Raw genomic sequence first — 12595 nt, 5'->3', positions numbered from 1 at the left:
TAAAAAGACCAGCAGAGAGAGACAGAGTGAAGAGAAAGGACAGGAACAGACATAACAAGACATGACAGGTTATCAACCCCAGTACAGAACATGTAGGTTATCAAACCCAGTACAGAACATGTAGGTTATCAAACCCAGTACAGAACATGTAGGTTATCAAACCCAGAACATGTAGGTTATTAAACCCAGTACAGAACATGTAGGTTATCAAACCCAGTACATGTAGGTTATTAAACCCAGTACAGAACATGTAGGTTATCAAACCCAGTACATGTAGGTTATTAAACCCAGTACAGAACATGTAGGTTATCAAACCCAGAACATGTAGGTTATTAAACCCAGTACAGAACATGTAGGTTATCAAACCCAGTATAGAACATGTAGGTTATCAAACCCAGTATAGAACATGTAGGTTACCAAACCCAGTACAGAACATGTAGGTTATCAAACCCAGTACAGAACATGTTGGTTATCAAACCCAGTATAGAACATGTAGGTTATCAAACCCAGTATAGAACATGTAGGTTATCAAACCCAGTACAGAACATGTTGGTTATCAAACCCAGTATAGAACATGTAGGTTATCAAACCCAGTACAGAACATGTTGGTTATCAAACCCAGTATAGAACATGTAGGTTATCAAACCCAGTACATGTAGGTTATCAACCCAGTACAGAACATGTAGGTTATTAAACCCAGTACAGAACATGTAGGTTATCAAACCCAGTACAGAACATGTAGGTTATGTTATGTACTTGAGTGAAGACCCAAAAGCGGTTTTAACAAAAACAGAGTTCTTTAATGAAAAACAGGAATGGCATAAATCCTCTTCCAACGTTGACAATGGAACAAAAAGAACGTAGTATAGTGCAGGATGCACCTGCCAGGCAGACTCCGACAGGATAGGACAAGGTGGAAGCAAACGAGACGACAGCTTGCTTCTGGCATCAAAAACACAAACAAGAATCAGACACTGAAAGTAGCAGGAACAGAGAGAGAAATAGAGACCTAATCAGAGGGGGAAGAGAGAACAGGTGTGAAAGAGTGAATGAGCTAGTTAGGGGAGATGTAGAACAGCTGAAGAATGAGAGACAGAGAAGGTAACCTAAAAAGACCAGCAGAGAGAGACAGAGTGAAGAGAAAGGACAGGAACAGACATAACAAGACATGACAGTACCCCCCCACTCACCGAGCGCCTCCTGGCGCACTCGAGGAGGAAACCTGGCGGCAACGGAGGAAATCATCGATCAGCGAACGGTCCAGCACGTCCCGAGAGGGAACCCAACTCCTCTCCTCAGGACCGTACCCCTCCCAATCCACTAGGTACTGATGACCACGGCCCCGAGGGCGCATGTCCAAAATCTTACGAACCCTGTAGATGGGTGCGCCCTCGACAAGGATGGGGGGGGAGGGACGAGCGGGGGCGCGAAGAACGGGCTTAACACAGGAGACATGGAAGACCGGGTGAACGCGACGAAGATAGCGCGGGAGAAGAAGTCGCACTGCGACAGGATTAATGACCTGGGAAATACGGAACGGACCAATGAACCGCGGGGCCAACTTGCGAGAAGCTGTCTTAAGGGGAAGGTTCTGAGTGGAGAGCCATACTCTCTGACCGCAACAATATCTAGGACTCTTGGTCCTACGCTATTAGCGGCCCTCACAGTCTGCGCCCTATTACGGCAAAGTGCCGACCTGACCCCCTTCCAGGTGCGCTCGCAACGCTGGACAAAAGCCTGAGCGGAGGGGACGCAGGACTCGGCGAGCTGAGATGAGAACAGCGGAGGCTGGTACCCGAGGCTACTCTGAAAAGGAGATAGACCGGTAGCAGACGAGGGAAGCGAGTTGTGGGCGTACTCTGCCCAGGGAGCTGTTCTGACCAAGACGCAGGGTTACGAAAAGAAAGACTGCGTAAAATGCGACCAACAGTCTGATTGGCCCGTTCGGCTTGACCGTTAGACTGGGGATGAAAGCCGGACGAGAGACTGACGGAAGCCCCAATCAAACGGCAAAACTCCCTCCAAAATTGAGACGTGAACTGCGGGCCTCTGTCGGAAACGACGTCAGACGGAAGGCCATGAATTCGGAAAACATTCTCGATAATGATCTGAGCCGTCTCCTTAGCAGAAGGGAGCTTAGCGAGAGGAATGAAATGAGCCGCCTTAGAGAATCTATCGACAACCGTAAGAATAACTGTCTTCCCCGCTGATGAAGGCAGTCCGGTGATGAAATCTAAAGCGATGTGAGACCACGGTCGAGAGGGAATGGGAAGCGGTCTGAGACGGCCGGCAGGAGGAGAGTTCCCAGATTTAGTCTGCGCGCAGACCGAACAAGCGGCGACAAATCGACGCGCGTCACGTTCCCGAGTGGGCCACCAGAAACGCTGGCGAATGGAAGCGAGCGTACCCCGAACGCCGGGGTGGCCGGCTAACTTGGCAGAGTGGGCCCACTGAAGAACGGCCGGACGAGTAGGAACGGGAACGAACAGAAGGTTCCTAGGGCAAGCTCGCGGCGACGGAGTGTGAGCGAGTGCTTGCTTTACCTGCCTCTCAATTCCCCAGACAGTCAACCCGACAACACGCCCTTCAGGGAGAATCCCCTCGGGGTCGGTGGAGACCTCAGAAGAACTGAAGAGACGAGATAAAGCATCAGGCTTGGTGTTTTTTGAGCCCGGACGATAAGAAATAACAAACTCGAAACGAGCGAAAAACAGAGCCCAACGAGCCTGACGCGCATTAAGTCGTTTGGCTGAACGGATGTACTCAAGGTTCCTATGGTCAGTCCAAACGACAAAAGGAACGGTCGCCCTCCAACCACTGTCGCCATTCGCCTAGGGCTAAGCGGATGGCGAGCAGTTCGCGATTACCAACATCATAGTTACGTTCTGACGGCGATAAGCGATGAGAGAAAAACGCGCAAGGATGGACCTTGCCGTCAGAGAGAGAGCGCTGAGAAAGAATGGCTCCCACGCCCACCTCTGACGCGTCAACCTCAACAACAAACTGACTAGAGATGTCAGGTGTAACAAGAATAGGTGCGGATGTAAAACGATTCTTAAGAAGATCAAAAGCTCCCTGGGCGGAAACGGACCACTTAAAGCACGTCTTAACAGAAGTAAGGGCTGTGAGGGGAGCTGCCACCTGACCGAAATTACGGATGAAACGACGATAGAAATTAGCGAAGCCCAGAAAGCGCTGCAGCTCGACGCGTGACTTAGGAACGGGCCAATCAATGACAGCCTGGACCTTAGCGGGATCCATCTTAATGCCCTCAGCGGAAATAACGGAACCGAGAAAAGGGACAGAGGCGGCATGAAAAGTGCACTTCTCAGCCTTCACATAAAGACAGTTCTCCAAAAGGCGCTGGAGGACGCGTCGCACGTGCTGAACATGAATCGAGAGAGACGGTGAAAAAATCAGGATATCGTCCATGTAAACGAAAACAAAAATGTTCAGCATGTCTCTCAGGACGTCGTTAACTAGTGCCTGAAAGACAGCTGGAGCGTTAACGAGGCCGAAAGGAAGAACCCGGTATTCAAAGTGCCCTAACGGAGTGTTAAACGCCGTCTTCCACTCGTCCCCCTCCCTGATGCGCACGAGATGGTAGGCGTTACGAAGGTCCAATTTGGTGAAAAACCTGGCTCCCTGCAGGATCTCGAAGGCTGAAGACATAAGAGGAAGCGGATAACGATTCTTAACTGTTATGTCATTCAGCCCTCGATAATCCACGCATGGGCGCAGGGACCCGTCCTTCTTCTGAACAAAAAAAAACCCCGCTCCGGCGGGAGAGGAGGAGGAGACTATGGTACCGGCGTCGAGCGAAACCGACAAATAATCCTCGAGAGCCTTACGTTCGGAAGCCGACAGAGAGTATAATCTACCCCGGGGGGGAGTAGTTCCCGGAAGGAGATCAATACTACAGTCATACGACCGGTGTGGAGGGAGAGAAGTGGCCTTGGAACGACTGAACACCGTGCGCAGATCGTGATACTCCTCCGGCACCCCTGTCAAATCGCCAGGCTCCTCCTGTGAAGAAGAGACAGAGGAAACAGGAGGGATAGCAGACATTAAACAGGTCACATGACAAGAAACATTCCAGGATAGGATAGTATTACTAGACCAATTAATAGAAGGGTTATGGCGCACTAGCCAGGGATGACCCAAAACAACAGGTGTAAAAGGTGAACGAAAGATTAAAAAAGAAATGGTTTCGCTATGATTACCAGAGACAGTGAGGGTTAAAGGCAGCGTCTCACGCTGAATCTTGGGGAGAGAACTACCATCTAAAGCGAACAAGGCCGTGGGCTCCCCTAACTGTCTGAGAGGAATGTCATGTTCCCGAGCCCAGGTCTCGTCCATAAAACAGCCCTCCGCCCCAGAGTCTATCAAGGCACTGCAGGAAGCAGATGAACCGGGCCAGCGGAGATGGACCGGAAAGGTAGTGCGTGATCCAGAAGGAGAGGCCTGAGTAGTTGCGCTCACCAGTAGCCCTCCCCTTACTGATGAGCTCTGGCTTTTACTGGACATGAGGTGACAAAATGACCAGCGGAGCCGCAGTAGAGACAGAGGCGATTGGTGATTCTCCGTTCCTTCTCCTTGGCCGAGATGCGGATACCCCCAGCTGCATAGGCTCAGCATCCGAGCCGGCGGAGGAGGGTGGCAGTGATGCGGCAGGTGGCAGTGATGTGGAGAGGGGAGCAACGGAGAACGCGAGCTCCTTTCCACGAGCTCGGCGACGAAGATCAAACCGTCGCTCTATGCGAATAGCGAGGGCTATTAAGGAGTCCAGACTGGAAGGAACCTCCCGGGAGAGGATCTCATCCTTAACCTCGACGAGGAGACCCTCCAGAAAACGAGCGAGCAAAGCCGGCTCGTTCCAGTCACTAGAGGCAGCGAGAGTGCGAAACTCAATAGAATAATCCGTTATGGATCGATTCCCCTGACATAGGGAAGACAGGGCCCTGGAAGCCTCCTCCCCAAAAACAGAACGGTCAAAAACCCGTATCATCTCCTCCTTAAAGTCCTGAAACTGGTTAATACACTCAGCCCTCGCCTCCCAGATTGCCGTGCCCCACTCACGCGCCCGTCCGGTAAGGAGAGAAATGACGTAGGCGATGCGGGCTGCGCTCCTGGAGTAAGTGTTGGGCTGGAGAGAGAACACCACATCACACTGAGTGAGGAATGAGCGGCACTCAGTGGACTCCCCAGAGTAACAGGGCGGGTTGTTGATCCTGGGCTCCGGAGACTCGGAAACCCTGGAAGTGGGCGGTGGATCGAGGTGGAGTTGGTGAACCTGTCTTGTGAGGTCGGAGACTTGGACGGCCAGGGTCTCAACGGCATGTCGAGCAGCAGACAATTCCTCCTCGTGTCTGCCTAGCATCGCTCCCTGGATCTCGACGGCGGAGTGAAAAGGGTCCGGAGCCGCTGGGTCCATTCTTGGTCAGATTCTTCTGTTATGTACTTGAGTGAAGACCCAAAAGTGGTTTTAACAAAAACAGAGTTCTTTAATGAAAAACAGGAATGGCATAAATCCTCTTCCAACGTTGACAATGGAACAAAAAGAACGTAGTATAGTGCAGGATGCACCTGCCAGGCAGACTCCGACAGGATAGGACAAGGTGGAAGCAAACGAGACGACAGCTTGCTTCTGGCATCAAAAACACAAACAAGAATCAGACACTGAAAGTAGCAGGAACAGAGAGAGAAATAGAGACCTAATCAGAGGGGGAAGAGAGAACAGGTGTGAAAGAGTGAATGAGCTAGTTAGGGAAGATGTAGAACAGCTGAAGAATGAGAGACAGAGAAGGTAACCTAAAAAGACCAGCAGAGAGAGACAGAGTGAAGAGAAAGGACAGGAACAGACATAACAAGACATGACAGGTTATCAACCCCAGTACAGAACATGTAGGTTATCAAACCCAGTACAGAACATGTAGGTTATCAAACCCAGTACAGAACATGTAGGTTATCAAACCCAGAACATGTAGGTTATTAAACCCAGTACAGAACATGTAGGTTATCAAACCCAGTACATGTAGGTTATTAAACCCAGTACAGAACATGTAGGTTATCAAACCCAGTACATGTAGGTTATTAAACCCAGTACAGAACATGTAGGTTATCAAACCCAGAACATGTAGGTTATTAAACCCAGTACAGAACATGTAGGTTATCAAACCCAGTATAGAACATGTAGGTTATCAAACCCAGTATAGAACATGTAGGTTACCAAACCCAGTACAGAACATGTAGGTTATCAAACCCAGTACAGAACATGTTGGTTATCAAACCCAGTATAGAACATGTAGGTTATCAAACCCAGTATAGAACATGTAGGTTATCAAACCCAGTACAGAACATGTTGGTTATCAAACCCAGTATAGAACATGTAGGTTATCAAACCCAGTACAGAACATGTTGGTTATCAAACCCAGTATAGAACATGTAGGTTATCAAACCCAGTACATGTAGGTTATCAACCCAGTACAGAACATGTAGGTTATCAAACCCAGTATAGAACATGTAGGTTATCAAACCCAGTATAGAACATGTAGGTTATCAAACCCAGTATAGAACATGTAGGTTATCAAACCCAGTATAGAACATGTAGGTTATCAAACCCAGTACATGTAGGTTATCAACCCAGTACAGAACATGTAGGTTATCAAACCCAGTATAGAACATGTAGGTTATCAAACCCAGTATAGAACATGTAGGTTATCAAACCCAGTATAGAACATGTAGGTTATCAAACCCAGTATAGAACATGTAGGTTATCAAACCCAGTATAGAACATGTAGGTTATCAACCCCAGTACAGAACATGTAGGGTCATATCATAGGCTATAACATCTAGTCTTGATCTATGGCTCTTATTGACTAATGAGTTTGCCCTTGACCTCTGTGGGATTGTGCACACATTGTTTCTCTTTCTCCCTCTCTATGCCCCATGTTACTCTCTCCCTCCCCCTTGTCTCTCTCTCCCTCTTTCTCCCTCTCTATCATATCATAGGCTATAATTGTGCCCACATTGTTATGTGGTGTGTGTGTGTGTGTGGCGGTCAAATTTGTAAATGAATCTGACTACTGTCATTACTACTGGCTTTGTTCTATCACTGACTACAATACATGATTCATCAGGATGTTTGTAATTATGAAGTTCATGCAAGGTCAGAGGCCGAGACACATTGTTCTGTCTGACCCCAGCCCTGTCATGTATTACAGGTGGAGTTTACAGTCTATTGTACTGTCTGACCCCAGACCTGTCATGTATTACAGGTGGAGTTTACAGTCTATTGTTGTCTGACCCCAGACCTGTCATGTATTACAGGTGGAGTTTACAGTCTATTGTTGTCTGACCCCAGCCCTGTCATGTATTACAGGTGGAGTTTACAGTCTATTGTTCTGTCTGACCCCAGACCTGTCATGTATTACAGGTGGAGTTTACAGTCTATTGTTGTCTGACCCCAGCCCTGTCATGTATTACAGGTGGAGTTTACAGTCTATTGTTCTGTCTGACCCCAGACCTGTCATGTATTACAGGTGGAGTTTACAGTCTATTGTTGTCTGACCCCAGCCCTGTCATGTATTACAGGTGGAGTTTACAGTCTATTGTTGTCTGACCCCAGACCTGTCATGTATTACAGGTGGAGTTTACAGTCTATTGTTGTCTGACCCCAGCCCTGTCATGTATTACAGGTGGAGTTTACAGTCTATTGTTGTCTGACCCCAGACCTGTCATGTATTACAGGTGGAGTTTACAGTCTATTGTTGTCTGACCCCAGACCTGTCATGTATTACAGGTGGAGTTTACAGTCTATTGTTGTCTGACCCCAGACCTGTCATGTATTACAGGTGGAGTTTACAGTCTATTGTTGTCTGACCCCAGCCCTGTCATGTATTACAGGTGGAGGTCTACATTTTATCTGTGCATATTTACCTATGGCATTCGTTTTCTATGGCAGGTGAGATTTGTGGTGATTGTGTGTATATTGACATTTTTCCTATTGATGTCACAGTGGTGTACTGAATTGAGACTGACTGTGTTTGTCTGTTGTACAGTGCCCATGGATGTGGGATACACACCACTGCTGGTACAACTACCCCTACCAGGTGATGTTATACAGGCTTTCTCTTTATTTGGTTGGAAGTATTTTGGAACGATAGAGTACGTCCTCGTAAACCCAGGAGGGTACAAGAAGACAACAGTATGGTATACACGTTCAATAATGTCTTTGTCCGTATTAACAAAAACCCTGTCTGTCTTGGTCCCTGTTGGTATGTAACAGGTCCTGACCCCAGGCCTGTACCACTACTATGTGACTGAGCTGGGCTTCTACTGGTCCCTCATGTTCTCTCAGTTTACTGACATCAAACGCAAGGTGAGACAGGCAACAGATGCTGTCTGTTTGATGGGAACGTACACACACACACACACACAGTGCTACTTGAAAGGGGAGAAAGACTGGCCTCTAGATGTAAAAACAAAATACTAGGTATGTTGAGATATTTCTTTCTGTTGTGAAATACAGGTCAGGTGTAGGGATGTCCTTGATTCCACTGGATTAGAGCAGTTTAGTATGACTCATTGTGAAACGTTTTTTATTTAACTAGGCAAGTCAGTTAAGAACAAATTCTTATGTACAATGACAGCCTAGGAACAGTGGGTTAACTGCCTGTTCAGGGGCAGAATGACTCATTTGTACCTTGTCAGCTCGGGGGCTCTCACCACTAGGCTACCTTGCCGCTCCATTATGAAAGGTTGCATGGGTTCTGCTCAGAAATGCTGTTAGTTTCAACCTCTAAATGCCTAGTTCCAGCACAGGGGACAGGATTTATAGTTATGTGATATTAGGATAGAATGTCCCGGTTCTTAATAGAATTATTCAAATTCCATCATGGATTCCGTGTGGTCAACAAAATCTGGCCGGGGTTGGATAAGGCTAAAGCTATGTTGGAGTTTGTAAGACTGAGATTAAGATTACAGTGCATTCAGGAAGTATTCAGACCCCTTGACTTTTTCAAAATGTTATGTTACCGCCTTATTCTAAAATAGATTAAATATTTTTTTTCCCCCTCTTCAATCTACACAGAATACCCCATAATGACATCACAATACACCATAATAACATCACAATACCCCATAATAACATCACAATACCCCATAATAACATCACAATACCCCATAATGACATCACAATACCCCATAATAACATCACAATACCCCATAATAACATCACAATACCCCATAATGACATCACAATACCCCATAATGACATCACAATACCCCATAATGACATCACAATACCCCATAATGACATCACAATACCCCATAATAACATCACAATACCCCATAATGACATCACAATACCCCATAATAACATCACAATACCCCATAATGACATCACAATACCCCATAATAACATCACAATACCCCATAATGACATCACAATACCCCATAATGACATCACAATACCCCATAATGACATCACAATACCCCATAATGACATCACAATACCCCATAATGACATCACAATACCCCATAATGACATCACAATACCCCATAATGACATCACAATACCCCATAATAACATCACAATACCCCATAATAACATCACAATACCCCATAATAACATCACAATACCCCATAATAACATCACAATACCCCATAATGACATCACAATACCCCATAATGACATCACAATACCCCATAATAACATCACAATACCCCATAATAACATCACAATACCCCATAATGACATCACAATACCCCATAATGACATCACAATACCCCATAATGACATCACAATACCCCATAATAACATCACAATACCCCATAATAACATCACAATACCCCATAATGACATCACAATACCCCATAATGACATCACAATACCCCATAATGACATCACAATACCCCATAATGACATCACAATACCCCATAATGACATCACAATACCCCATAATGACATCACAATACCCCATAATGACATCACAATACCCCATAATAACATCACAATACCCCATAATAACATCACAATACCCCATAATGACATCACAATACCCCATAATAACATCACAATACCCCATAATGACATCACAATACCCCATAATGACAAAGCAAAAACAGGTTATTAGAAATGTTTGCTAATTTATTCAAAATAAAAAACTGAAATATTACATTTACATAAGTAGTCAGACCCTTTACTCAGTACTTTGTTGAAGCCCCTTTGGCAGTGATTACAGCCTTGAGTCTTCTTGGGTATGACGCTAAAAGCTTGGCACACCTGTTTTTGGGGAGTTTCTCCCATTCTTCTCTGCAGATCCTCTTAAGCTCTGTCAGGTTGGATGGGGAGCAGTGCTGCACAGCTATTTTCAGGTCTCCGGAGATGTTCGATCTGGTTCAGGTCCGGGCTCTGGCTGTGCCACTCAAGGACATTTAGAGACGTGTCCCGAAGCCACTCCTGCGTTGTCTTGGCTGTGTGCTTAGGCTCTTTGTCCTGTTAGAAGGTGAACCTTCCTTATGAACATTCTGTATACTTCTGGCCCTTCTTTGGACACTGTGTTAGCAACCCTCCAGGCAAGCTTCAATGCCATACAACTCTCCTTCCGTGGCCTCCAATTGCTCTTAAATACAAGTAAAACTAAATGCATGCTCTTCAATCGATCACTGCCCGCACCTGCCCGCCTGTCCAACATCACTACTCTGGACGGCTCTGACTTAGAATACATGGACAACTACAAATACATAGGTGTCTGGTTAGACTGTAAACTCTCCTTCCAGACCTACATCAATGCTGCCAAACATACCCTTGTAAAACTGACCATCCTACCAATCCTCGACTTCGGCGATGTCATTTACAAAATAGCCTCCAATACCCTACTCAACAAATTGGATGCAGTCTATCACAGTGCAATCCGTTTTGTCACCGAAGCCCCATATACTACCCACCATTGCGACCTGTACGCTCTCGTTGGCTGGTTCTCGCTTTATACTCATCGCCAAACCCACTGGCTCCATGTCATCTACAAGACCCTGCTAGGTAAAGTCCCCCCTTATCTCAGCTCGCTGGTCACCATAGCAGCACCCACCAGTAGCACGCGTGTTTTACTTGCTATATTGTATTTACTTTGCCACAATGGCCTTTTTTTGCCTTTACCTCCCTTATCTCACCTCATTTGCTCACATCGTATATAGACTTGTTTCTACTGTATTATTGACTGTATGTTTGTTTTACTCCATGTGTAACTCTGTGTCGTTGTATGTGTCGAACTGCTTTGCTTTATCTTGGCCAGGTCGCAATTGTAAATGAGAACTTGTTCTCAACTTCCTTACCTGGTTAAATAAAGGTGAAATAAAAAATAAACCTTTGTCCCAGTCTGAGATGCTGAGCTGCGTTGTCTAGGCCTGTGTGCTTAGGCTCTTTGTCCTGTTGGAAGGTGAACCTTTGTCCCAGTCTGAGATGCTGAGCTGCGTTGTCTAGGCCTGTGTGCTTAGGCTCTTTGTCCTGTTGGAAGGTGAACCTTTGTCCCAGTCTGAGATGCTGAGCTGCGTTGTCTAGGCCTGTGTGCTTAGGCTCTTTGTCCTGTTGGAAGGTGAACCTTTGTCCCAGTCTGAGATGCTGAGCTGCGTTGTCTAGGCCTGTGTGCTTAGGCTCTTTGTCCTGTTGGAAGGTGAACCTTTGTCCCAGTCTGAGATGCTGAGCTGCGTTGTCTAGGCCTGTGTGCTTAGGCTCTTTGTCCTGTTGGAAGGTGAACCTTTGTCCCAGTCTGAGATGCTGAGCTGCGTTGTCTAGGCCTGTGTGCTTAGGCTCTTTGTCCTGTTGGAAGGTGAACCTTTGTCCCAGTCTGAGATGCTGAGCTGCGTTGTCTAGGCCTGTGTGCTTAGGCTCTTTGTCCTGTTGGAAGGTGAACCTTTGTCCCAGTCTGAGATGCTGAGCTGCGTTGTCTAGGCCTGTGTGCTTAGGCTCTTTGTCCTGTTGGAAGGTGAACCTTTGTCCCAGTCTGAGATGCTGAGCTGCGTTGTCTAGGCCTGTGTGCTTAGGCTCTTTGTCCTGTTGGAAGGTGAACCTTTGTCCCAGTCTGAGATGCTGAGCTGCGTTGTCTAGGCCTGTGTGCTTAGGCTCTTTGTCCTGTTGGAAGGTGAACCTTTGTCCCAGTCTGAGATGCTGAGCTGCGTTGTCTAGGCCTGTGTGCTTAGGCTCTTTGTCCTGTTGGAAGGTGAACCTTTGTCCCAGTCTGAGATGCTGAGCTGCGTTGTCTAGGCCTGTGTGCTTAGGCTCTTTGTCCTGTTGGAAGGTGAACCTTTGTCCCAGTCTGAGATGCTGAGCTGCGTTGTCTAGGCCTGTGTGCTTAGGCTCTTTGTCCTGTTGGAAGGTGAACCTTTGTCCCAGTCTGAGATGCTGAGCTGCGTTGTCTAGGCCTGTGTGCTTAGGCTCTTTGTCCTGTTGGAAGGTGAACCTTTGTCCCAGTCTGAGATGCTGAGCTGCGTTGTCTAGGCCTGTGTGCTTAGGCTCTTTGTCCTGTTGGAAGGTGAACCTTTGTCCCAGTCTGAGATGCTGAGCTGCGTTGTCTAGGCCTGTGTGCTTAGGCTCTTT

The 12595-nt window shown here is 46.8% G+C and overlaps 1 protein-coding gene across 1 annotated transcript in view; it reads left to right on the top strand.

Moving 5' to 3' along the window:
* The window catches only part of cers5 (ceramide synthase 5), a 64528-nt gene that overhangs the window by 31580 nt on the left and 20353 nt on the right, over positions 1-12595 (top strand). Inside the window, exons 4-6 of the mRNA XM_064967521.1 lie at positions 7906-7963; positions 8061-8111; positions 8288-8380. Coding sequence (XP_064823593.1) covers positions 7906-7963; positions 8061-8111; positions 8288-8380 — 202 coding nt within the window. The remainder of the gene's footprint in view (positions 1-7905; positions 7964-8060; positions 8112-8287; positions 8381-12595) is intronic.

The sequence above is a fragment of the Oncorhynchus masou genome, chromosome 6 (assembly GCF_036934945.1).
Source record: "Oncorhynchus masou masou isolate Uvic2021 chromosome 6, UVic_Omas_1.1, whole genome shotgun sequence".
Taxonomy (NCBI): domain Eukaryota; kingdom Metazoa; phylum Chordata; class Actinopteri; order Salmoniformes; family Salmonidae; genus Oncorhynchus; species Oncorhynchus masou.
Note: the sequence above shows the minus strand (reverse complement) of the source record. Positions and strands in the feature narration are given on the sequence as shown.